Raw genomic sequence first — 27,723 nt, 5'->3', positions numbered from 1 at the left:
GAAATTGTTTGCCTATCTGGATCTGCCTAACTCCATTCTAAATCAGTGGCTTCAAAAAAAAAGCAAACCAATACACATCCAAAGGTATCTGAGACAAATCCATTTTTTTCTTTCTCAAAACCTGCCCAGCTGTGAGTGAAATTCTAAGATCCCACCAGGAATTCAGGGCTGTTGTCTTGAAATGTAGATCCATTCCTTCAAAGGAGCTTTGTGTAAAGAATTTAACCTATCAATCTCAAGTTGCTTAGATTCCAATCTAATTATAGACTTGAACCTGCTTCATAGAGAGAGAGAGAGAAAAAAAAACCAGTCTCTCTCCACACAGAACTGCTGTTTTAGGACGCCCATCTTTAGGACTTATCCCCCACCCCCCTTTCCTTTTCAAAAGGTCTTAGGGCTTGGTTGGAGCTTTCTTGTACAAATGCAAATACAATTATTAGTTATGCATTTCGGTACACCCCAAAATGCTAAAGGACAATACTACAGCACTCAACAATAACAATGCATTCCTTTTTATCCCCTGCAGAGCTCCAAATGTTTCTTCATTAGCATGGGTTTGATCACAATGACTGTTCCCACTGCTGCTTCCATTCCACAGTACCGGGAAGCCGAGCATGCCAATCTAATGTATGATTATTAACCTACATCAGGCAAATCACAGTGGCTCTGTATACTGTGTTATTCTAATTCAATCCTTCATTAATAACCTTAATTATTATGCATGGATAGAATAGATTTTTTTATCGTACAGATAGCTTGAAATTGCCAGGGCAAACTCATTACCATCCACAGCTATAGTTCTATAGCAAAGTCAAATTGGAAAATGTGAGAAATAGTCTCATTTAGAAAGTATTATTTTGCTGGGAGATGGCTGAGGAGCTGAAATGATTTCTCATCTTAGTGGACAAACTAGTGCGCACATCTGAAGTAGCTGCTAGTGAGAACCAAGAGAGAGGAACAATTGTGGAAGGCATTCTCTCCAGAAAAGGAGTTCTGGCAACAAAGTGAAGCCTCTGTGAGTTAAAAAGGAGCACTCAGAATTGGGAAAACCGTAGATTCACCTACTTCCTACCTAGCTCCTGTGTGTTTCTTGGCCAAGGTTGACTTTTTAAGGTCAGAAGGAGAAACAAAGGGAATGGCAGGTTGTCTGCTGTCTGTGCTTGAAAGTCACATTTGGGGAAAGGAGCTTTGTCTGAAGCCAAATACATTTCTGGGGGAAAAAATACATCAGCACAAAGAGAATGAAACTGGGAACCAGTATCTAGGGACCCTTAGGTTGATGGCATTCAAATAAAACTTAATAGCTTCACAAATAATACTCACATGATGCAATGTTAGAAATGAACTTTTACAACTTGGGGGGCAGGGGAATCAGGTGGGAGGAAAAGTGGGAGAAAAACAAGGGAGGGGATAACAATGTTCATCAAGAAATGTACTCATTACCTTACTTATGTAACCGTAACCCTTCTATACCTCACCTTTACAACAAAATAAAATTAAATAAAGAAATCAAATGAGGCTGCTTTCCTGCTAGTACTTATGAGACCACATCGACTCTAACGTACCATTTGTGATTATAAGGTAATTGGACTGATAGAAATGTACCCCTGGAAGTCAATTGCTATTGGCTCACACTTGTAATCCTAACTATCAGGAGGCTGAGATGTGAGGACGACAGTCTAAAGAGCCAGTGGGGAAGAAAAGTCCACGGGATTTCAACAAAAGGAAAAAACAAACCCAGAGAGCAAAAAGGCCTCTTACACTCAAGTCCTAGTACCAGCACCAAAAATAAAAGGAAAGAAGGAAGGAAGGAAGGAAGGAAGGAAGGAAGGAAGGAAGGAAGGAAGGAAGGGAGGGAGGGAGGGAGGGAGGGAGGGAGGGAGGGAGGGAGGGAGGGAGGGAGGGAGGGAGGGAGGGAGGGCAGGAGAGAGGAAGGGAGGGAGGGAGGGAGGAAGGAAGGAGGGAGGGAGGAAGGAAGGAAGGAAGAAAGGAAGGAAAGAAGGAGGAAGGGAGGGAGGAGGAAGGAAGGCAGGGAAGAAAGAAAGACAGAAAGACAGAAAGAAAGAAAGAAAGAAAGAAAGAAAGAAAGAAAGAAAAAGAAAGAAAGAAAGAAAGAAAGAAAGAAAGAAAGAAAGAAAGAAAGAAGAGATAAATTTCTTCCCGGAGCAGATGCAGTGAGCAGTATAACTGGAATGAATTTGAGTGGATATCCAATCATCAGCAATTCCAAAAGCTGAGCCATGGAAGACTAGCCTTGGGTGGGAAGCGCTTGTATGGGCATCTGATTCCCAAGTGGCTCTGGAAGTTCTTGGTAGACAGAATGTGCAAGAAACAGAGCATAAAGATTGGCCTGGGAATCCAGAAACCCACTGTAGATCATAGCAAGCCAACAACTGAGCTCAACAGGCCAGCTTTGACAACTTAGGATTGAATCATCTGCCTCAGAGGAAAGCTAGAGGGATCTAAAAAGTGACAGCACATGGGTACAAATGATTTGGGTAGAACCGTGAATGCAGGGTTTGCCAGCAACCCATTCATTGGGCGAGCATTTGGCATGCACGTGGAAATAACTTCCTTGTGGTAGGATGCTTGATGCTGTCTCAATGACTGTACACAAACCACCCTCGTCATCAAGGCAATAATTAGCTTCATTTTGATGTTGTCTAATTACCGTGTTTACTTTTCACACTATCATCACACAGGGGCTTATTTTTTAAAATAATGTTATTAGTGGCAACAGATGTAATAAATAAAAATCTCAACACTTGGAAGAGATGGTGTAGGAAGATAATGCAAAATTTTAAAGAGGCAGCCTGGCCTGGGGAAAATAAAGAGAACGTGATTTGGATGCAGGAGGAGAAACACAGAAATCACAGTGTGGATTTTGGCTTGACGTTAGTTTGCTTATCAGGTAGAAGAAGAATCTTTCCCTTTTAGGCTTCATGGCTGAGTTAAATGAAATGTTCATAGTCTCAGCCTTGTTTGTGACATGCTGTAGGTTGAACCTCAAAGGCACCTCTAAATAATAATGAGAATAAACTCTAAACAATAATGATGGCTGACAAAAAAAAAGTGGCTAGCTAGGTCAGACCTTTGGAGATAAATGTATAAAAACCCATATATCAAGGTAATTCATTTAGCACTTCTGTATTAGTGTTGTGGACTAAGTAAATGAGTAAATGCATAAGTGAATGAAGGACAATGATTAAAAGAACATGGTAACATTTCTAATCACTAAATACTTCTACATCAAATTTCTAATCTCTGGAATAGTGTCTGTTGCTCAGAATTAATTTTTGTCAATGAAATGAAAGTTCTTTACAAAAAAAATCTCTAGCTGGGCACGATGATGTATGTGGCCCAGCTATTTGAAAGACAGAAACAGTTTGATACTAACCTGGGCAAAAAGGGTTGGAGGTATGGCTCAAGTGTTAAAGCACATGCTCTACAGAAATGAGGCCCTAGGGTCAATCCCCCGAACACACACACACACACACACACACACACACACACACGCACACACACACACACCCTGGAGATCCTTTTCAATGGGTGGTCTCCATGTTCTGGTCTTTCAGGAATCACATGTACATCTGACCTCCTGTCTAAAACCTTCACTCCCTAGGTCATGACTTCCGCCTCTTCCCTTCCCCACTTCAATATGGCTCTTGAGCACATAAATGGGGCCGCTTACATCCCATTATTTCCCACCAAAGATGAGGAAGAGTTTCTTCTCAAGACTTGACTTAGGAAGTGGGATGCTGGGAACTGAATATGAAAGAATGAGAGCAGACTCAGTTCCTCGTGACTCTGGGAGGAACAGCGAATGACAATGGCTTTTTCACTCTGGAGCCACGGGGGCTTTGTGTTCTCCTTTGCCATCCTTCAGCCTTCTCAGGGTTGTCTGATACGTAGGAAATGAGGAAGGGATGTTAATGGGTACCGGATGACGGATATGAGGACAATTGCTCGGTCCTGGGCCCACTGCTTCTCCTTCCCTCTGTATCTTTCCTTATTCCAGTTCATAGAAGAGCAATCGCCCATGGAGCTGAGCCCCAGGACGGGCTGAAAAACATCATCGCCTCTGGACAGCAGCCCAGGTAGGCACAGCAGGTGGAAGTTACCCCACCCTCTCCACACTCAAACCCCAAACTTAGGTGTGGGTAACTGTCTACCTCGTATCCCTTTGGCCCGCAAGAGGAAAGTTTCTGATGTCAAAACATGCAGAAACCTTAACTCTGGAAAGTATCAGCCTTCCTGGGATATAGATCCACGCTCCAAGAGCTGCCTTCATGCTCTCGCTGGTTATTTCTACTAGATATAAAATTAATTTGGATTTTGTCACACAAAATCCAGATTTACTTATGTCAATTGCAAAGAGATACTTTGGGCTTTTGCACTGATTACATAGACTTTTAAAGCTCCCGAAGGTGTCTGCGAAGGGAAGTGGAAATCTGGATCCCATGTATTAAATATAAGAGATAGAGAACATTTGGCAGATTAATGAACAAATGTTAGCAGTGTTAAGCGTCGAATGAATGAATATGTGAGTGATAAAATAACATTTGCAGCTCCATATCGAATTCATTCTCATCATAGATTGTTTACTCATACTTTATGCAAATCATTCCAATTTAGACTGGCTGATATTTCTCATAAGTTGAAATCTTTTACTGCAAGGGATAGTTTCAAATTCTGGGCCCAATATTGCTTGGAAAAAAATCCCTATAGAAGTGGAAAAATAATTACGAGAGAGAGAGAGAGACAAATAGACCTAAAGAGAGACAACGACAGATAGAGAAAAAGACAGAAATCAAGAGACATAGACAAAGAAAGAGATAGAAAGGGATAGAGAAACAAAAAAGAGAAAGAGAAAAGAAGGTGCACAGAGACTATGTTTTCATACTTCCAAATGGGACAATCGAGTAGTTTCTATTAAACTAAAACAATTTTCCTTAGAACACTGACTTCCCTGTTAGTGTTTGAAATATCAATGTTTGATAATGTAAATCTCTTAATTTTTTGTGTGTGGAAAAAATTTTAAGACAAGAAGACAAAGCAGAAAAGAAAGAATAATTAGTCACTATGGTTTTAAAATATATTAAAGCAACATATTTCAATGAAATAGATTGCCTTTTATATCTGAATACAAGGGTTCATGCTTTCTAAAAATTACAGTCAAAATGCAACATAGAAAGCAGGTTGGATCAAATGAGGGAGATTTCTTGAGCATAAAAATAAAAGAATCGTGCATTCATGTGGTCTAATTCATATGATTAACGAGAAAAAATAAAAATCAAACTTGGGAGTTAGAGACGGGAAAGTTACCAGAGATTTTTACTGCGAGACCTCTATAAATATTTCTTGGTTTTGTTCTAACAGCACTTAGCCATGACAAGTTTCATTTGAAAGAAATCAGCTTTGTTTCTGGTTCTCTAACAAGCGGTTCCCATCACTCTTTCTTCTGGCCAACACCCAGCTGTTTCCAAGCTTTCATCTCCTTGCATTTGCTTATATTCTCGACTTACATTGCCCCAAAACATGCCACTGTGAGCCTTAGTGCTTTACAGGTGTCCGTCATGATGCCTTCGGTGCTATCATTGCTTAGCTACACTGCAGACCGACCCTTTGTTCTTTGCCCGTGGATCAATCCCACCAGGCCTTTAGAGTGTGAGCAGTCCTTTTGATTGGCCCTCCCTATCCTTGGCCCTTTTAGCTGCTAAAACCAGCAGGCCAGGTACTAATTCATAAACTTTCTGCATTGGTTTGACTTCTGTCTCATGTTAATGTGATACTTGCCTAATACGGCTCATGGGCTTCTGGAACATGCTTACTTTGATTTTCCTGTCCCATTGGAGAACTTCTTCCTGGGTGACATTTTATTCATGAATGTGAATGTACATTTTTCTCTATGCCAAATGATACAATGATTCTCTTTGTCGTGATGGCTCGCTGTTTTGAGTTTGACTGACTTTTCGATCCTAATGATGACAAGAAATCTTTCCTTAATATAATCTATGTATTTTATTTATCATTTATTAAAAAAACATTTTCCTCCCTGTTGTAAATATAACTTTCAGCAATGAGATTAAGATACATAACACAAACCAGAAATCTATGGCAAGGAAAATTTGTCCTAGTGAGTTACGCCACTTGTTGACATAAATCAAACCTGCTATAAAACGCATTGACTCAACAGTCAGGATCATAATTTAGTAACTGAGAGGAATGATAATAAAGTTTGCCAAGTTCTGCTTCACTTCTGGGTCATATATCTGTACACAGAATCTTGGGCCCTTTTTCTTCAGAGATGGCGAGTTTGCCTGCTACTCGGAAGCAGGCCTTCCTATTTTTTGGAGCACTTCCCATTCTAAAGGCAGTACAATTAACATGATATCTCCATCACTTCCAAGTAGCACCAGTTTACTCATTTCACAGATGGATCTGGTGCCAGAAAAGCAATAGATACTGGAGATTAAGAGATAAAAGGGCAATAATCACTGTCTGAGGACGTCTCCAAACAGCCCCAGCTAGCTGAACAGCATGGAAATACCTATTCATAAACCATGACAGGTGATGCCACCAGTCACAGGCACAGAGATAAGGGATTAACTCATCCCGCACAGGAAAGTAGAGAACGAAGTGGACCCTGGAAAATGAGGCCCTGTATGCTGGGTTAGAACAGACAATGGTAACATCCAGACAGAATCCTTCCATCATCCCCAAACCGATTTCCCCTAACCCTAACATATTTATGTTTGCATTGATTTTTCTCTTATTCAAGTACGTTTATTTTCCTATATTTTTCAGCTTGCATATGTTCCTGGAGCAGTTTCTTTGACTTCCTGTCACCCTCTGCAGAGCAAGTTAAAGCCCTTCCCTTGTTTGTCCTCATGATATCTCCTGTATTGTACCTACACCACTTTTGGTTAGTGATGTGATTTTTATTTTTTTAGCTCCTTAATCCCTTAAGAATTTAGAGTTCACATTGCCTAACTTTTAGGTAATAACTAAAGGGTGGGGGGCACAGTGGTGTCATCTACAGTATCCCAAGGTTGAGTAAGGAAGCAGGACCTGAGTGACACCACGTGCATGAATAAGCGGATCACTTTCCTCTGCAGCATGGTTTTGAACTCTTTCACCTATAACCAGCTCCAGTTGGTTGAGTGTGTAGCTTACAAATATAAAGCCATTTTTCTGGACTTAGTTGCCTGACTTCCATATACAAGGGAGAGGAGGGGAGTTTATAAGCCACAAACAATTCTCCACATATGAAATTTTCTGACAGCAAAGGTGGAGAAGAAATTGCACAATGATTGGCTTCAGAGCTCTTTCACACAAAGAACTTGTGGCCAGCCCAAGTACTCAACATATAAAAATGCAGAGGGAGTTCATGGGCTAAGAGGTCTCTAACAGTATCCCTAGTGTATCATCTGTAGGTTTCATGGGTTCACAATACAACACTCCTTTAAAAACCACAGAAGAGCATTTGAAAGCCAAGTTGCAGCCAAATAAGAATCAACAGCTATTTCTTTGCTGCCTTTAGATGTTCTTCAGCTCTATTCTCACTCACTGTCCACTCTCACCTCTACTTCTGCATTGTACCCATCCCCTCTGCCAGGTCTCCCAACCCTCCCGCAGGTAATGACCTCTCTTCCTTGGCTTCATGGAGTGCCATGCACTCCATGTCTGGTAACACTTGTCAGGGTGTTTCATATTTTAATACATTGTGTAGCTCACATTCACATCTATGAGGCTTGCAGGATTCCAAGCCCCAGTGTTTTCACCTGCAAAATTCCCTCCTTTGGTTCATGAGAAGAACCTGTGGCTACGAGGGGATATGCTCTCCTGTTAATGTTACTTCATATGGAGTCCTTAATGTCAGGGAGACTGGAAGTAGGGAGAATTCTGTTGGCTTTGAAAGGGCCGCATGCCCCATGGGGAGAGGTGACATGTCAGGATAGAGTCAGAGGCTGAAAACAGCCCCAGGACAATAGCTAGCAAGAAAATGGGGATCTCCATTTGACCCATGCAAGGGGATTTTATCTCCTGACAACCCTGAGTCTCAGCTGATCACAGTCCTCCTTGACTCCATCTTAGCCTTGTGAGCTCCTGAACAGAGAATCTTTCTTTCCTGGTCTCCTGACCCATCAAACTGTGAAATCAAATTTAAAATATATATGCAGTTTTTTAACCACCAAGAATGTGGCCATTTCATATGTTTCCATAGAAAACCAAAAACGAAAAGTCAAACAGGTTGTCTCCAATGTTTTCACACCATTGAATTCAACAGGATTAGGCATGTTTCCTATTGCACTTGACTCTGAAACATTTTAAAGATGATTGAAAGAACAGAATGCAATAATATATGGCCCCTGCAAGCCATATTTCTTCCAGATTAGTTCCAATGAAGAAGGGAACATAGAAATTTAAGCAAGTCACTAGAGACTTGAATCATGTATATGTCTATGTATGTATTGATGACTTTTTAATTAAAAAGCTTTCTTATTACCTTTAAATAGTTGTACAAAGGGGTTTCAAGAAGAGTGGTGGAAAGGTAACACTGAGCAAGATGCATTGTACTCATGAATTGATATTTGATTTGAATTTTGTGGGATTTTTTTCGGTTTTGTTTTGGTCAGTTGTGAGGCTTGAACTCAGGGCCTGGGTGCTGTCCCTGAGCTTTTCTGCTCAAGGCTAGCACTCTACCACTTTGAGCCACAGCTCCACTTCTGGTTTTCTGGTGACTAATTGGAGATAATTGGAGAAAGCCCTGAGGGGACTTTCCTGCCCCAATTGGCTTTGAACCACAACCCTCAAATCCCAGCCTCCTGAGTAGTTAGTACAGTAGGCATGGGCTACCAGTACCTGACTAAGTCTTGTATTTTTATAAAATTATAATATGTGAGTTCTTATTCTGGAATTAACTAGCTGGGTTTCCTTGTGCCAGTCTAAGTTTGGTTTGTTAGCTATAAATTATCTTTGTCATAGCTACCATGTATAGATAAACTCCCATGCATCAGAAGGCTATATTGTTTATATATGCCATTATGCCACAGGCAGATAGATATTCCATGATACACGTGAAAACAGTGAGGCTCAGAGAGAAGAGGTACAAGGCCCAGAGTTGTCTTATCACTGTGGGATGCAGCCATGATGTGTAACTTGTCTGATTTATGATGCTGGGCTATTTGCCTTCATTAAAAGTAAAGGCTTACTGTGTCAGACTTTCTAAGCACAGCATCCCCCAGAAACACCAGATGTGAGATTCCCACAGCACAAGACACAGGCAGGACCTCTTCTCCCACTCTTCAGAGGTGAGTCACAGCAGAGCCCCTGTCACTCCAAACATCCCGAGTGGAAAACGAGGGCCAGGACCCTCGGCCCATGCAGGCTTTACTACACAGATCTAGGAACACCTTTACTTAGAACAGTGAAAAGAAATTCAAGCGTGAACTTTCTGAGCTTCAAAGACATTCTCAGGGCCCATTTGGGAATAGGCATAAATCTTCCAATTTATCTAAAATTGAGCAAATTCACAATGACAAATATAACAGCTCCTCTAAATTGAACTTCATCTCTTGGCAGTTTGGGAGGCTGGGAGAAAATGCCAACAACAAGAACTTGGAAGGAAATAAATCTTTAGATTCCCTGAAAACACAGAGCATTATTGTGGAAGACATATGGAGGGTCCCATACTGCATCAAAAAAGAACGTTTATAAATGTCAGCTCTGTAGCACTAGTGTCAGGGGGGTTTCAGCAAGCCACGTTTCACTGGGAAGAGAAAAAGACCTGGGAGGGACCCATTTGCCATTAATAATGAATTATTTTTAACCTGTTTCTGGAAGGAGTAGATGAGGAGACGAGTTGGTCCATTTCCAGGATCCATTCAAACAGGTAGCAATGAAAGATTATCTCCTATTTGTAAAAGCTCCTCAGTGGTGGGGTAAAAAATATAACCTCAACTTGAGATGAAGAAAAATTCTGCATCATCTAAGTCCTTGGTGTGTTCAACTTTTTGACAGAGCTAGTGAGTCTCATGCCCTAACACCAGCAAAGGGCAGGTAGTGAGGATTCAATGAGATATTTCCACCTGGTCCTTCTCAGGAAGCATATAACTCCACCCCCCAACCCCATACACCAGTCCTGTCTACCAGATGAGGGAGATAAGGGCAGAACAAGCCATAGTACTGAACTTCCCGTGAGCTTTCTGCTGGTGTTGATTTATCAAAGAACTTTATATACTACAGAGAATTATCCAAATGTTTATCATTCACCCACCCAGGAGGTCACTGTTAGACAGGTCCTTAAAGAAACAAAAAAGAATAAAAACCCCAGATACTCTTATCTTAGCAATCTGCTAAATATCTGAATCTTTAGGCTTTTATACTTGTTGCAAATTACAATCATGATCACAATTACTCAAGGACTACAAGTTTGGATCTATACTTGTGTTTCTTTTTTAGACCAAACCACACAAAATACTAGAGAATTGGGGGTTTCTTGTCCTTTCCAAAGGAAAAGGAGTGAAAAAATGAAATTGTAATTCAAAAATTAAGGAAATGAGGAAGAGTAAGGGTATCCTGTGTGTTCCTTATTTCTTTGGGGATGAATGAGCCTTCTTCCCTTTTTTCCTCTGAAGGCTTAGAATGGGATTGTGTTCACTAGCCAGTGCCCTGGTGTTGGGAGCAGAGCCTAGAGGTAAGAATCGAAGGAACCCATGGAACCATTGACGGTCAAGAGATGCAATGGAACCTCAGAAAAGATGCTACAAACCAATAATGAGAAATAGCAAACTTCATAGAACTTCTATAACTGATGACTGTGAGGCCAAGCTGAAGATGAGACTGGATTTAATAGATCATTTAATATTTTCACAGCTGGGCCTGCTTACATGGAGCTGGTGGGCCATTTTCTTAAATAAGGCATGGCGCTGGTCTGACATTAGTTTAACAAGGCAATTATCAAGTGAAAAATAGCTACAGCACTGCTGTGAACTTGAATAATAACTCTCATAATTACTGATTTTGGGGGCTTATCTTTTAAAGAAGTAATAGAAGCTCTGAGTACAAGAGCATTTTATGGGAAATACATTCTGGTACAGTGTCTAGAAGTGTGGAAAACTATTAAAGATATAATCAAGATTATTTGCCTAATCAATCAAGCAGATACTGTTTATCATTTTCTCTTCGTGTCTTATTGAAAAGAGGTGAATAGGTAAAAGCCTGTTGAGTTATTTTACATAGATGATCTTGAAGAAGTTGATCCTCTATTTTTAAAGCTTGAGAGTTGAACTTTCCTAAATGCCTTAAACAGGAAATTAGGGTTGTGAGCTGTTCCAGATACATGCTTGACATAAACATTATCTGAGGAAAGGACCCGGACAAATATGTCTAGGTAGTTAGCATAAATTTTGAACATTTTCTTTGGGTGAAGTTTGTATTTGTCCTGAAAGTACAAACAGAAATAATCATTTTTTTATTGGGAGGATGAGATTTTAAAGAGGATCATGAGAGCAGCATGGAAACACCATGTAGGTCTGGGACAAAGTCATCTCATGTACATTACTGACTGGGTTGGGATTATAATTACATTTGGAAAATTGTATGTTGGGTTTTCATTGTTAGTGCGACAGACCCATTCTGACAGCAAATGATGGCATTTTCAAAAATGACACAAAGACAAAAAAAATGGAAAAGAAGGTTATTCAAAGGCAGGACTAAGTGAGCCACATGCATTTTTAGAAAGGCAGAGGTCAAATAATGCGTGCTTCCAGGACACTGGATAGCATGGAGGACGGATAGCATGGACTTGAAGGATTGTGGGATATGATCCGAGTGCCTTATGGTCACTTATCCAGGGGCGCATACTTCTTTCTTTAGATCTTCCATATTGTTATGGTATAAATATCCATGGTTGTCGAGTTCAGGTCTTTCTGACTTGATGGAACAGAGAAGGTCACACCAAGGAGTATAAAAAGAGCATTAAGAAGAGGGAGACCAACTTCATACAAATACACAAGCAGAGTGTCCTACAATGAATAGCAAAGGCAAAATACTTGAAGGCTCCTGAGTGTAATCACTCTCAAATGACTGCCTTGATTAAACTATTAATAATGGGTAATTCTGTCCACGGAGACTCTACACTCTTATACAATCCATCTTAATATTTAGTACAAGGATGATAAGCTAATTTGATTTCAATAAATGCTTCATTTTGTCCCATTCACACAAATAAGGTGTACTCTTACCTGAAAACACAAATAAATGTGAAGATTCAACTCCCCATTGGTTTGTGGTAGAGGAATTCTCAACCGGCTTACTTAGTTAAACCCCTAACTCCTTATGGTACAAGGAAAATACTGTACATCTCAGCTTAGCAATGATTTTTCCAAACACTTTACGTTTTTCTTTTAATGGCATCAATACATTACATTTGGAAAACCTAATCTAAAAATATACATTAAGTATTATAGGAACAGGCTCATAAGCGGAGGCAGAACAGAGCTACATGAAAAGACATGGGCATGATGGGCACAATAAATAAGTCACCATCTAAGTTGTTTTGTGACATTTTTCTTATTTTATAAATACAAATAAAGTTACGATAACTTGAGATTGCAAGGGTGGAAACTTAGTGAAACATACGAAAAAAAAAACCCACAGATGCATTAATGTGCCTCTGGGGTTTATCCTCAGATATGACAAGTCATATTTATATTGTTTATTTGACCCTAGAGTATTTATTTAATTCACTTTTTTTTTTGCCAGTCCTGGGGCTTGAACTCAGGGCCTTAGCACTGTCCCTGGCTTCTTTTGGCTCAAGGCTAGCACTCTACCACTTGAGCCACAGTGCCATTTCTGCCTTTTTCTATATATGTGGTACTGAGGAATCAAACCCAGGCCCTCATGTATACGAGGTAAACAATGTACCACCAGGCCATATTCCCAGCCCCATTCACAATTTTTAACTGAAAGATATTGTGTTAAGGTGTTTATATACATTTTATACATTTAAGTGGTATAAGTAATATATAACATAAATTAATGTAAAATATAATATAAATTAATGTTTTATAATAACTCTAACATACCTAAACATTATCTGTTAATTGTTATACTCGATATAATTATAATAATATGTATAATATAAAATACATCTTAAATATATATATATAATATGAGGCAAAATGCCCACATACATGCATACATAAGCAAAAAATGATTATAAAAGTCAAGAAAATTAACGTAGCCATTTCCTTGCACAGTTAACTTTGCTGTTGTTTGCATGGCACTTAAAATCTACTGTCCGAGCCAATTTCTAACATTCAAATATTACTGACTACTCTCATCACTTTATACATTAGATCTTTAGTACCTTGCCTGGCTCACTTTTACTTAGTTGTACGCATACCCCCCTCTCTTTTTAAACTCTGAGCTTCTTTAAGGCAAGGAACAGATCATATTTGTGTGTGTGTGTGTATTTGGTAAACCTCTTCAAATGTCTACAATGGTTAACTGGGGAAGGCCTACAGACTTTGATCTCCAACAAAGGAAGACTTCCATATCCTTTCCAAATCTCTGCTACAGTGTTTCTTTAGGTAGAACTCACATAGAAAACAGCCAGTCCTAAACCCAGGAAAGACTTTGGTGGATTAAAAACCTATTTGATATGATATGTCATGCTCATACCCCATTGTATCTGCCTTAGGATTCTCAAGATTTTGTGTCTCGGCATCAAGTTTATCCCTTCATAGAGGAGTATAATATTTAATAAACAACTATTGAAGATGTTTCATTTATCAGACTATAACTCATTTTAAGCCAAACAGTATTTGTGTAATAGGGTTCCAAGTATTATATTTGTATACTTATAACTTATCTGGAAACCTTACTGTTAGGATAATGAGCTGGCGGTCAGTAATGTTAGGTTAAATGTATTTCAACAAGTTTATATTATAGATCACTTACTGTCACAACATAAGTGCCAGAAACAACATCTGTCACTTTGATGACAAGAAAGTTGACTACACCTTTTCTATAACTCACTGTGGGTATGAGTATTGTGCTTGCAAATCATGTAGAAGATGCAAAAGTAGTAATCTATTCCATAAAACCAAGAATCAAGGAATTTATGTGGTCAGGCATGGGTGGCTCCTGCCTGTAGTCCTAGCTACTCCGGAAGCTGAGATCTGAGGATCACAGTTCAAAGTCAGCCCAGGCAGAACAACAACAACAACAATCCCAAACTGGAAGACTCTTATCTCCAATTAATTACCAAACAACCAGCTCAAGGGTGGCTGTGGTTCAAGTGGTAGAGCATTAGCTATGAGTAGAAAAGCCAAGCAAGAACTTGAGGCCTGAGTTCAAGCCCTAGTACCAATATAGATACAAAAAAACAAAAAAAAAGTTGGGCACTGATGACTCACATCTGTAATCCTAGCTACTCAGGAGAGGCTGTGATATGAGGATCAAGGTTCAAAGCCTGCCCAGGTGGGAAAGTACATTAGATTCTTATCTCCAATTCACCACCAGAAAACTGGAAGTGGTGCTGTGGCTCAGTGGTAGAGCACTAGCCTAGAGCCGAAGAGCTCAGGGAAAGCGCCCAGGCCCAGAGTTCAAGCCCCACAACCGACAGAAAAAAAAGAAGAAGAAGAAAAGAAAGAAAAACAAGCATGTGTTGTGACCCCAGGGATGCCTGTTTGTTTTCTATGTTGTACCTCATTTAGACTTTCAAACTGAGCTCTTAAGGGCGTCAGAATTCAGATTTATTTAAATGTATATGTTTGCCCAATTTAACACATGAGAAAAGAGTTAATTACTTCAGATTTCATAACAGCTTGATTGATGACATGGAAAGTGAAAATAAAAATTCCCCAAATCCAAAAGCTCAATTATAAATATCATAATAATTATACCTTCAATTTGTGTCACACTTTAAATTTATCCCAAGCACTTTCTGTCCATTATCTCATGTGATCATTAATGGAGTATTTATTAGAAATGAGACAATGGGATGTCTGTGTTAGCTGTTGTTACAGCCAATTTGCAACCTCTGATACCATCAACTGCAAACCACAAATGGGAGAGATTCAATGTCTGTTTTTTCCTGCAGAAATCTGTCCATTCCTCTGTTAGTTATGGGCTTTCTCTGAAATTATTGTTTTTATGACTAGTCTTAGGTTTTCTATTAAAGGCACAAGAATATTCTCTTTCAGAGCTACTCACTTGGTTACCCTAATATAAGGTAAGGATTTTTAAATTAAATTAAATAAAAAGTATCATCTTATGTGTTCATATGGGCATAGCTATTGAGCTAGTGTAATCTTCTGCTAAGAATATCCTAGATATGTACTAATTATCCCCCATGAGGGAATATCACTGTAACTGATTTTAGTAGCCAGGATGTTGTATATGCATGTATTGGAACTAGGGAAGGGAAAGGGAATACCAAAATCGAGAGAGAAAGGATAAAAAGACAAACCAATGCAACAGAAATACTTACAAAATTATATGGTATAAACCAACTGTACAATTCAGGGGTGAGGGAGGAAGATGGGGAGGAGGGAGGAGGAAAATGAGGGAGGGGGTAACAAGTTGGATAAGAAATGTACTCACTGCCTTACATATGAAACTGTAACCCCTCTGTACATCACTTTATCAATAAATAAAATAAAAGAAATAATGTATAATGAGCCATCTTTCTCCCAGAACTGTATGCTGTTCTTGGTAATAGCAGGAGCTTCGTGATACATGAATGAATGACTCAATCAACAAATGAATGAAGCAAAAAATAAACATGGAATGAAAACTTGCTTTGGTCCTAATCTAATTTACTCCAAATCTAGCAAAGTGTCATTTTAAAAAAATCTGCCATTGCAAAGTATCACTCATAATATCAGAGGCTAGATAAATAAATCCCAAACCCATTCATTTCAACTCCAACCAGAGCAAAATACTGCCCACAGTCATCAAGACAATGACATTTAGGTCACTGTGCAGATGCAGCAACAAAGCCAGACTGGAGTCCATGGCTCAAGTGATAGAACATTGCCTAGAAGCAGGAGGCTCTAAGTTGAAACTCTAATACTATCCTCCACCCATGCAAAAATAAAATCATCTATCTATCTATCTATCTATCTATCTATCTACAGACATATAGATATATGTAGATATGTATTTATTTAAATATAATTATATTTATATTTATCTACATATCCCTTAATGGATATAAATGTATCTATATCTATCTATATAGGTATAGATATAGATGTAAATATATCTATATATATCTATATGCTTATATGTAGATAGGTATAGATATAGATAGATACAGTCATAGATATAGATACAGATATATCCATTCCTATAATTAACTGCCAAGAACCACTCAGAAGAAGTGCGTTAGTTTTCTCTAAGAGAATTTTTGGATGCAATCGAAGTCAGTTCCTTCGATGTGATCATCAGTAAACAAGTGAAGAAGATCAAAGGCAAAGAAGTTACTGGCACCTGATTGGTTTTTAACAGCTCTTAGTTCTCTGAGTAAAATGGGGGTGGAAATCTTACTTTTTTGTTTAAATCACCATCTTTCATGCACAGCAATTGGTCGCCAAATTCTTAATATTCCTATGTCAAAAGAAGACATGTATGAGCTGGATCTAACCAAATCTAGAGTTTTCCTGCTGCTGTGTGCCAAATGACTGAATGAATTATGGGGCTGCCTCCTGTAGGTTAACTCCTTCACTTACTCATTCATTTATTCACCCATTCATTTGTTTGATAAACATTTCCTGGGTATAGGCCGTAGCTGGCACTAACATACCCTCAAGCATATCTCATTTCATCTTCACGATCACACTAAGATGTTGACATTATTATTACCTTGATGAATACTTGAGGCTAAAGAAATGTAAACAATATGCTTCATGTCACATGATGCAGACATGCTGAAGCCAAAATGAATGAATGTATCTAAAGCCCTTGACTTTGACCTCTACTTCTATGAATGGAAAAATAAAAGGAATGTCTGGGAACAAAATTACTTTATGAAGGAATATGTCTCCAGGGTCGGCTGACACATGCTTCTTGAGGAGACTCGGGAGCTCTAAGTATTTTTTTGTTTTGTTTTGTTTTGTTTTTGCCAGGCCTGGGCCTTGAACCCAGGGTCTGAGCACTGTCCCTGGCTTCTTTTTGCTCAAGGCTAGCACTTGGCCAACTTGAGCCACAGCGCCCCTTCTGGCCATTTTCTATATATGTGGTGCTGGGGAATCGAACCCAGAGCTTCATGCATACGAGGCAAGCACTCTTGCCACTAGGCCATATTCCCAGCCCAGGAGCTCTAAGTATTGCTCACATGAACCTGAACCTTGCGGTGAGCAATGGAGAAGCATTATCTATAGAGAAGCCATGTGCATAGATTCTGGCCTTGTAATCTCACCCTTTCCCAATGTGCTGCAGCACATACTGCTTGCATGTTACTTTGAAAAATGGCCTCATTCATGCCACAGTAATTATTAAGTGTGGTGTCAGAATGCCTTATGCTTATTATCTAGGGTCAATTTTCCCAGAAATATATTTTAAATTATGCAATATACTATTAGATAGAGTGGAAGAAGGAACAGAGAGAGAAAGAGAGTTTCAGAAAACACAAAGAGGATTCACAATCCTCTAAGAAAAGCACATTAAAAGTACTAGTGGATGAGGAGAAAGACAGTAACCAGAAATAGTCATGCTACCTGAGTCATGTGGAATTTCTTTATCTTAGGGAAACATGTCTAAATACACAACATGTAAGAACACCTATTACTGAAAAAAAAAATGGAGCAACTTAGTACTGCTGTGTCATCCCCTTTCAAGGAGAAGGGGGAAATAAGAGAAGAAAACATAAAAGACAAACAGGAAATGCAGTGGCTCCAATGGGTCCAAATTATCTAGGAGACTTGGAGACTGAAGAAAGTAAGATGTAGCCAGAATTAACATTCTTAAACATCTTTCTTCCTTACTCCCCTCCCTCCCTCCCTCCCTCCCTCCCTCCCTCCCTCCCTCCCTCCCTCCCTCCCTCCCTCCCTCCCTTCATTCCTTCCTCTCTCCCTCTCCTTTTTCTTCCTCTCTCTGTCTCTCTCTCCCTATCTTCCTCTTTTCTTTGAAAGTGAAATATCCATGCAACAGTTACAAATTATTTTGTGTCTAGTGGGACCACAAACGTGTGTGACTCCCCAGCAAATCCTTATTTCAGACAAAACATGGAGGTTCAGATGAAATAACATGCATGTAACAGAAAATGACTAGAAATTTGATTCCCAAATTGTACACAGTAGTTCAAAGATTAATAAAAAAAATTAATCTGAATTTTTTTTCCCCCTGGAAGTAGCAACATTTCCAGCCACTGAAGAAATCAGAGGCACAGGGACTAACACATCCTAATAGCCTTGTCCATTCAATCTACACCAACTGTCCGCAAGCCACCTCCTAGAGAAATGCTGGTGGTCTCCATCTGAACCAACAGGTCCCCAGGTGGACCCACCCACCTAGGGTTCCCGCAGGCGAGCAAAGGGCTTGGGGTTGGGGGAGGCATAACAGGGTCAAGAAAAGGAGCTTTCTGAAAGGAGGCCCAAAGTATCCTTATTATGCTGCTAGGCCTTTTCTTCCCTAGTAGGTCACAAATATCCCCTAGGGTTAGACATTGACTGTATCAAGTTCTTCCAATATTAAAAAGTTCCAAGATTTCAGAAAAGGGTTGTTTCTGCCATCATTCTACTTGACAAGGAAGCTCTTTTCCAAGAGCTCATTCACTTAATCACACATTCATTTGTTTGTTCATTCCTTTGCTCATTTGACATTTGTTCAACACCTGTCACATGTAAGTTCTTGTATTTTCCTTAGAATTAAGCAATTAACAGAGTCTCCATCCACCTGGAGCTAGTGTACTAATAAAGCAGTGACAGACAAAAAATAAATAAGCCAACCAAGACGTTTTTCAGGATTCATAGTAGCTTAAAGACAGGATAACTTGGAACTACAAAGGACGCCAGAAAACATAGACAAGACAGAGCCGGGGCTGGGGGGAATAATTTTTGTAAGGAAGTGTTGAAGAAAAATCTCACTTTGAACGTTATTACTTTATCATGCACAATTTGGGGAGCACTGACAGGCAAATCTTGGTTTTGTTCCTCAGAAATCCAAAGCCTTTTGCTCCCTACGAGGTATCAAGAAAGAGCCCCAGCTTCTAGCTCTGAGGCTGCCAAGCGTCGCGTCCCTGAATGGGTTAAGACGGTAGCGCCTCCTGCGCTTGGAGCCATGCATAAACAGTGCACGTCAGGCATTCTAAGCAAGCTTCCTCGGCCCCATCTCCCAGTCCTGAGCTGTCAATCAGCTGTCACTTGCTTTGCACATCAGTCGTGTGTGCGTGCACACCACCAGGCTGTCAGCGAGGCAGCTGATGAGACGGGGCTCAAGCCTGTCAATCATCTTTGTTTCTCTTCTCTACTCGGGAAATATTTTGGCTCCGAGAAACAAAGAAACCTGGGCAACAATGGCTCGTGCTCAGGCATTTACCCCTGTGCGTGCATGTAAGATCTCAGAGGGCACTGATCGTGCCTCGCCCCAAATGATGTTGGGGTGGAGAGTGGACTGAAGAGAAAAACAAAACAAAACAAACAAGACTCTGTTTTATTAGCACAGGCATTAAATGTATGAGTCTTGTTCTCTGTGCAGATGCACATGGATTTCTACATTGACGAAGCTTAGGGACACAAAACAATGATAACTTGCAGTGAAGAGGGAGTGAATGAATAAACAAGGAAGTGCAAGCCAGGTGCCAGTGGCTCAGGCCTGTAACCCTAGCTACTCAGGAGGCTGAGATCTGAGGACCTAGCTTAGGCAGGAAAGCCTGTGAGACTCTTATCTCCAATTAATTGGCAAAAGACCAAAAGTAGGGGTGTGGCTCAAATTGTAGGGTGCTAGCTATGAGAAAAAAACAACAAACCCAAAAAACAAACAAACAAAAAAAAACCCCAAAACAAAAACTAAGGGCCAGCACCCAGCCCTGAATTCAAGACCCAAGACTGGTAAAACCAACAAGCAAGTAGGTGCAGATGATGAATGATTACTTCGATAGCATTACTCATCATTAATCAGCCAGTTTTTTGGGGGTGGGAATATTACTGGTCTACGGAGTTTATTTATCGCCCCGAGACTTCTAAAACACCACCATAGGGTCAGAGACAGCTACTTGAGAAAGAAAAGACCCAAAAGTAGGAGTGCCAGTGCTGGTGGCAGAACTTATTTCGATAAGCATAAATACACACTACCAGCTCATTGTCTGACATCCTGTATCCTACCCACCTCTCTCTCTCTCACCCAAAGTATTTATTAGAAATATACTATGCTCTTAAACCCTAGCAACAAGTTTCAACTGGATCCAAAGTTCCGATGTTTGCCACTGCTAAAAAATAGTCACTGTATGCATGTTTTAGCATAATTAATCAAGTAATCATGCAATCGATCCAGATAGTATTAAGTTGGCTAAAATCCCTTCTAATTAAAAATAAATTCCCTAGTGACTCCACTATTGATTTAGCAGTTATTAGAGTTTTGACTTGTGTCTATCAAGATCCTTGTTACCTATCAATGGCCAAATGTTTCGGACTGACTTATTCTTCTGGAATAGGTTCCATTATCTCATCAGGGTTTGCAATACTGAGAATGGTTTTTTCCTCCTCCCCTTTGACGGGTCCTTTCATATTTGCACGAGTAATTTCTGAAAGCTCATCTTTCTCTGATCTACGTGGACATTAATTGCTTTTGTGCGGCTGTATCTCTGCCTCTTGGTTTGAAAGTACAACCAGCAAATCTGATTTCTGACAAGTTGGCTGAACCTAATCAGGACAGATCAGCTGTGACCCAAGGTGCCACTGGCAGTAATGTGAGAATCTTTACAGAGTAGGACCTATAATTCTGTCAGCACTAATCCCCAACTGTATGTTCAACACAGCTGTGTCTTCCTCCTCCTCCTCCATCCTGGAGAAAATATAGCACTTGTCACACAAATACCTGAGATTGTTGATAAGAAGGAATTAGAAGGATGTGGATGATACAGTGATGTGAGGATTCTTTTTTTTACACACAATATTGGGTGTCAAGTGTGCACCACTGAGTATAAAGAGGAACTTGCAGAAGAGAAGTATAGAGTCTTCCCATCATTCTACTCCTGCTTATTACAGAGTGACTTCGTTCCTCTTTCCTCCGCTCTGGAAACAAGCCAGTGCCTGGATCCTTGGAGCCTCAGAGGAAATCTCCCAGCGCTGACTGGGGCTGCCACCAGGTGACAGTAACTTGATGGGAAGCAAGAACACTGTCAGGAGTGGAGGCATTACTGTCAGCCCGTCAGCAGCCGCGCGACTCTCTCAAGACTCCTGTGGTGTTCTCAGTGGCATAAGAAGAGAAAAATATTAGACAAATAAATGCCTTGCTTACTGTATCGCTTTGGTCCATCTTCCAAACAAAAGGAAAGAGTTAATGTGGCGTCGTCTTCGAAAAATTCAGTGGCAAAGGCATCCCACCAGAGATTGTCACTGTCCTGCAAAGAGACAGAGCATTTGTTTCACGGGCAGCAAGAAATCTCTCAAAGAGGACAAGGAAAAGGCAAAGGAGCAAACCCACCGCTTCCGGGGTCCTTGGCACATGGGTGTGGGTGTCCCAGGAAAGGCTGGCATGGCTGTGTGAACACTCTTCAAATTAATGACCTCAAATGGGAACCCAGGTCCAATTCAATAAGCCAGCTTACACCAACCCAATCAAAATTAATTCCTGAGGATGTATTAGGGAGGTTTCATCAATGCACTAGGAAACACAGTGTGATTTTATTTTTAACAAAAGGATTTGCACCTAATGCGAAATACATTCACGTTTTCTTTTCCATTCCCTTTTGCTCTCTGCTCTCTTAAGAGTCCATTCAAAAAACAAAACCCATAATATTACAACCATGTTAACAACGGTAATTTTTTTAAGTAGTTTACTCAAAAATGGACAATCATAGCACTGCTCTGTGAAACTACTCCTACAAAAAAAATGTAGCCATTGCTTTATGGAGTTATCTTATTTCCTCTCTTTTTCCACATATGTATACACATGCACACATACACTACACACGTGCACGTGTGCATACATACTTATACACACACAGGCTTCTAGACAAGCAATTACCCACACATATGTGGACTGTCCTTGAACACCCTTCTAAGATGAGAGGCAGCCCCATACTTAGTATTGAAGCAATGATTAAAAATAGAAAAGCTGGGCAGAATGCAGGTCATCCACATGAACTGCTTGGTTGCCTTGGGTTGAGCGGTTCTCTTGCTCATCTCGGAAGATCCCGCTTGGGGGAGTTAGAATCACTGCTAGTCCCCCAGGACTGAGCAGGGTCTATTTAAATGCAGACAGGGACTATTTAAATGCCCCCGCCTCTGCCTCTGTACAGGGCGCCATTTACCCTCCAATTCCCAAGCTCCAGAGATAGTGGATTCATGCACAGAGGCTTCTCGGATGCCTGCCTGTCTGATGGGCGGGGCAGAAAGCAGTGCTGGGGTTCATTTCCCATCCCCACAGTGGGGCCCTAAACAAGATACGGCCAGGCTCCCTGCAGCCCCATCTGCTGGTCTCACCCATGACAACATTGAGCCGTTGTCACTGACAGGTCTCAGGGATGAGCTTTCTGAGTCTAAGAATAATTAAGGAACCACTGGAAGATGGATGCTGCCCTGTCCTACAGAAAGAAAGAGGCTTAGACATGGCTTATTGTGTCTCTCTTTTACTGGCTTCCTTTCAATAGCCACACCGAAGACAAATGCTTTCTTTAGTGAAAGAGGACAAATTTAAAAACAAGAAGAAGAAAAAAAAAACAAAGACCACTCACCAACACTTGGATTCACATGCAAACTATCTCTGGACTCACCTTTCATAAACAAGATGTTTTTGAGCCCTTTGTGTGTAGGGCCTGAGTATACACAGCTGAAGGGTAGAAGGGCCCCTACCCTTTCTTTTCCAGTGCAAATAGAAGTTTCTTGTGAGCAGATTTCTCATGTGGTTCCCTTTCCATCTCTCAGCCTTCAACCAAGAAGCTTTCCCACAGTGCTATTCAGTAAAACAATGCATAAAGCTGCTCATCAGATTATCTCTACCAAACCTTGTGTGATAAGCACAGCTTAGCCAGGCACACCGAATCGCCGGGGAAAATGGGACTTACACTCAGACTTCAGAACATTCTAGACCTGTCCTTGCCTCCGCTCTGTGCAACAACCTGCTGCTATCTTCCCAGGTAGCCACTGGGAGGGGCCAGGGTAGGAGCCACAGAGTTTCAGGAAGAGGCAAAAAGGAAACATTGTGCCTCAAGCTGTTGTTATCCTCAAGCTCCCTGCCTTGCTGGGCAGATAAATCACCAGGCCTCCCCCCAAGGAGACACCTGGGACTCTGTTACAGCATCGTTTGTCCCACTGAGCAAGGCCACTTCCTTCCAACTATGTGAACCTGAGTGACTTATTTTACTCTCTGAACCCATTTCTTGACAGTTAAGATAACAATCGCAAAACATAAGCAACCATTTGGCAGAGTAGCCGTGCGGAATAAGGTAGAAAGAGTGTGGCACACAAACTGTGGAGAAGCCAGTAAGGACCAAGGAAATACTTCCTCTGCCTCTCTCTACCATCCCTATTCTCATTTCTAGGGAGAGGGAGGGGCTGTGTTCTAATAAACTGCATCAAGAATAAACTTGAAGGCTGGACACATGGCTCAACGGATAGAACACCCACCTAGCGAGCATGAAGCCCTGAGTTCAAACCCCAACCCTGTCAAAGAAAACAAATGAACACTTTACAAAATAATCTGCTTGACAACACACACTTTCCCTATCACTTCAGCTGTTTTTAATCCGTTTGCCACATCTTCTGTCTACCACCACATAGCTTCATGACCAAATGGAAATCTGTAAACTGTCTTTTGCTACGATCCTTAATCATAAACCCAGTGATTGCATTCAGTGTCCACTTCCTTTTTCCTGCAATCTGAAGCGACAGCTAAGGGTAACACAAGCTAATCTGAGGTTCTTGGGAGAAAAGAAAGGACACTGGCCAAAGTAAGCTTCTAAAATTGTCTATGAGCATCCTTCTAGATTGACACAGGCATAATGACTGAAGAAGAGGTGTCACTCAATTCAAACTAACTACAATAGAGCAAAAGATAAGTCACAATCTCAAAACATTTCAGAAGATTCTTCCTAGGAGATGGACACATCAAATAAACACATACACACAGCAGGGAATAATTGGTTTTGGTCACAATTCTTAGAATAACATCCCCCAAATAAAGATGTAATATTTGATTTCCTAGTCCAAGGCACACAATAGGTAAATAAAAATATTTTGGGGGTTGACCAAATTGATAGAATGATGATTTAATCTTCACAATCCAGCTCAGGAAAGTGAAGGTACGAAATTGTCTGAAGATCCCCACTGCCACCCTTACTCTGTCATCTTGCTGAAAAGTTGGAACTAGCATAACAATTCTGTTGTTCAGTTTTTTAATTAAAGCCATCAACTCCCCTCCCACCAACAGATGTATAAAGCTTTTTAACTAGATTTGGTTATGAGAGAAAATGTTTATGTAGGAAAGGATTAAAAGGAGTAGAGATGGAAGATGAAACTATTGTATGTTGAGAACAGACCCATCTTGTGTTAGTTGTGCATGAACAAACATGATTATGAAAACATGATTGGCCCTTGGGTTGCTAATTGTATTTCCTATTTTCCTTAACCCAGTATTTCCAAGTGCTTTACATGCACTGAGCCTTCTTCTACTCATAACTACCCTAATTGCTACCAAAGGGCAGAGCCAACAGAGCCTCACAGAGAATTCTCATCTTTAATCTTTATGTTACACTGATTTCAATATATGAATCCTGCTCTTAATGCTAGCATGACCTTTGTCAATCCCCCTAACTTCTTTATATGTTTGCTCATTTGATAAGTGGGATAGTAAGCCAAATGTGCTCTCAGAATAAGAAGAAAACCCAGGGCAGAGTCACTATTCAACAAATATTAGACATTATTATTATCTCATTTAACCCTTAAGTTATACATAGAGAATCTGAATTTTCAAAAATGTTAAGCTACTCAGTAAAAGAGCAGACAAATGAGAATGGTGATAAAGTTTACGTAAGATTTTGCCTAATTCCAATCCATACTCCCCACCCTCAAGTAATTCTGCTTAAAAATTAATGCTTCACCAGAGGTTTACAACCAGAAGGTCATTTCAAATAGCACCATTTTATATGGTCACAGGTACAGGTGCTGGGCTATTGTGATCTTCTGCTAGGCCTATCCTAGGCATATACTAATTATTACAAATGAGAGAAACCATGGAGTCTATGTTTCTTTGGGTCTGGCTCACTTCACATAATATGCTTTTTCCCAAGTCCTTCCATTTCCTTATGAATGGGGCAATGCCATTCTTTCTGATGGAAGCATAGAATCCCATTTTGTATATACACCACATTTTCTTGATCCATTCATCTACTGAGGGGCATCTGAGTTGGTTCCATATCTTTGCTATGGTTAATATTGCTGCAATGAACATAGTTATGCTGGTAGCTTTAGTGTGACCTTGTCTATGATCATTTTGGGTAAATGCCCAGGAGTGAAATTGCTCTGTAAAATGATGCTAATCGAAATGATCTCAACAATATGGAAACAAAAGGGTTCTTTTTTTTATTTTCTTTTTTGTGTGCTGTTTTCAGTTATTTCTTTTGTCTCTTTTTCCCTCTGGTTTATTCCCCATGGTCACTGTTTCTGATTTTGGTACCCTTTACCTTGTATATAAGTTTATCTGATTTGGAGAAGGAATCACAGAAAGGATGGGCCAAAGATGAACCAATGCAACAGTGATACTCACAAGACACTATGCTGGAAATAAACTTTACCACTTGAGGGGGGAGGTTTGGGGGTAGGGAAAGTTGGAAAAAACAAGGGATGGGGTAACACTGTTGGACAATAAATGTACTCATTACCTTACTTATGTAACTGTAGCCCCTCTGTACATCACCTTTACAATTAAAAACAAAAAGACCACAGGAGCCAGAGAAGCAGATAGCTGACACTTGTTCAAGAATTTTCCACCCAAGGAACTCCCTTACCAATCTCGAATGCTTTCTGCAGGACTTATCCTGATAATAAACATCTTTGAATACCTTTTGCTGCCCAGTGTATTTCTGGGATTAATTAGGCAACTTTGTAGAATACATTTACATAATAAAGAGGCTATGGCATTAAGAGATGACTAAAGGCAGCTACAGGACAGGACTTTTGCAAAACCAATGTGGTAGATGCTTAGTTCTTAGCCACACAGCTACCTCATGAATTGTGGGCAATGGAATAAAGGAACGTCCCTCCGTTTCCCACCTATCATAACCTGTGTTATATGCAATGTAGGGTGCACCCACCCCTCCTCTCAGCTACATGGGAGGAAAGCAAATGCCCAAAAGAAATGCTTTACTCAAAATTCTGAAATTATTTATCTAGGATAGCTGTTTCACTGCTTCATTGTAAATTCAGCACCAACATTATGGAAAAGAGAGAACGAATTAGGAATTTCCCAGTTTTCCTATTGAGGCGATGTGGTGAAGTCCAGGCACCTGCAAGGGTTAAGTGGTGAACGCTGTTTTGAGACACTCACAAATTCTGTTTTCCCCTAAAATCCAGAAGAGTGGAGTGGGGTTCAATGCTCGCTGCATGCACACAGGCGAGCACCGCAAGTCAGCCAAGTTGGAGATTAATCCAGAAGTTCATTGAGCCTGAGCAATCTCAATCAAGGCCAAAATCAACTTCGGCGAACTCCTGAGTAAAGATTATGATCCATCTCTAAAACCCAACTGTGAACCCAAGATCCTCTTATCCCCAGGTGTGCGGGCTGGGCACACACATCTGTTACTGGCACACAACACGACACTTGGTGCATACATCTCAAACGGTACTTGCTCTAGGAAAACAAATTTCTTAACTATGCTAGAAATGAGCCAGCATAATTCAGATCCTGGAGTCTTACTTTCCTAATAATACCTGTGCATCCCAGGGGCCTCCTCTATTCATCTCTTCCAGTTCACTCTGTCCTGCCTCTCTGCCTTGGAATGAATCAATCTATCTATCTATCTACCTATCATCTATCTATCTATCTATCTATCAATCTACCATCCTCCTCCTCCTCCTCCTTCTCTATCTATCTATCGATCAATCTATTATCTATCTTTAAGTATTTGCACAAAGGAATCAGTTCCAGAGATCAGGTTATGAGTATAATGTTTCTTGATTTATGTCAGCTCTTGCATCATTTTCCTCTTTTATTTCCCCCCATTCCTACCCTCAAGTTATGTGGTACAATTTTTACGTACTGTACACTGAATATAATAGCTGTATTTTCTCATACTTCTTCCCCGCCTTCCTGTACCCCCCTCATGCCCCTCCCTCCCAGAATGTTTTAGCATCCTGGTATTTTTTTTGTTAAACATTGTTAGTTGTTCAAAGGAGTTACTCTGTTGGACTCCTCCCCTAAGTCAACCAAGCCTTAGTCAATTTGCTTACATGTCCATGCATATAACCCTGGGGAATGTGTCATTCCTGTGATATGGAAAGTTCAGGAAATGTTGAATTTCAGTGAGTGTACCATATTCCACTGCCCCTG

At 40.4% G+C, this 27,723-nt stretch overlaps 1 protein-coding gene across 11 annotated transcripts in view; it reads right to left on the bottom strand.

The window, feature by feature from the left end:
- Nucleotides 1-27,723, bottom strand: part of Ldb2 (LIM domain binding 2) — a 303,383-nt gene that overhangs the window by 153,191 nt on the left and 122,469 nt on the right. For all 11 annotated transcript variants that reach the window (XM_048364046.1, XM_048364040.1, XM_048364042.1 and 8 more), the window contains exon 2: nucleotides 21,475-21,577. In XM_048364046.1, coding sequence (XP_048220003.1) covers nucleotides 21,475-21,577 — 103 coding nt within the window. The remainder of the gene's footprint in view (nucleotides 1-21,474; nucleotides 21,578-27,723) is intronic.

This window comes from Perognathus longimembris, chromosome 16 (assembly GCF_023159225.1).
Source record: "Perognathus longimembris pacificus isolate PPM17 chromosome 16, ASM2315922v1, whole genome shotgun sequence".
Taxonomy (NCBI): domain Eukaryota; kingdom Metazoa; phylum Chordata; class Mammalia; order Rodentia; family Heteromyidae; genus Perognathus; species Perognathus longimembris.
Note: the sequence above shows the minus strand (reverse complement) of the source record. Positions and strands in the feature narration are given on the sequence as shown.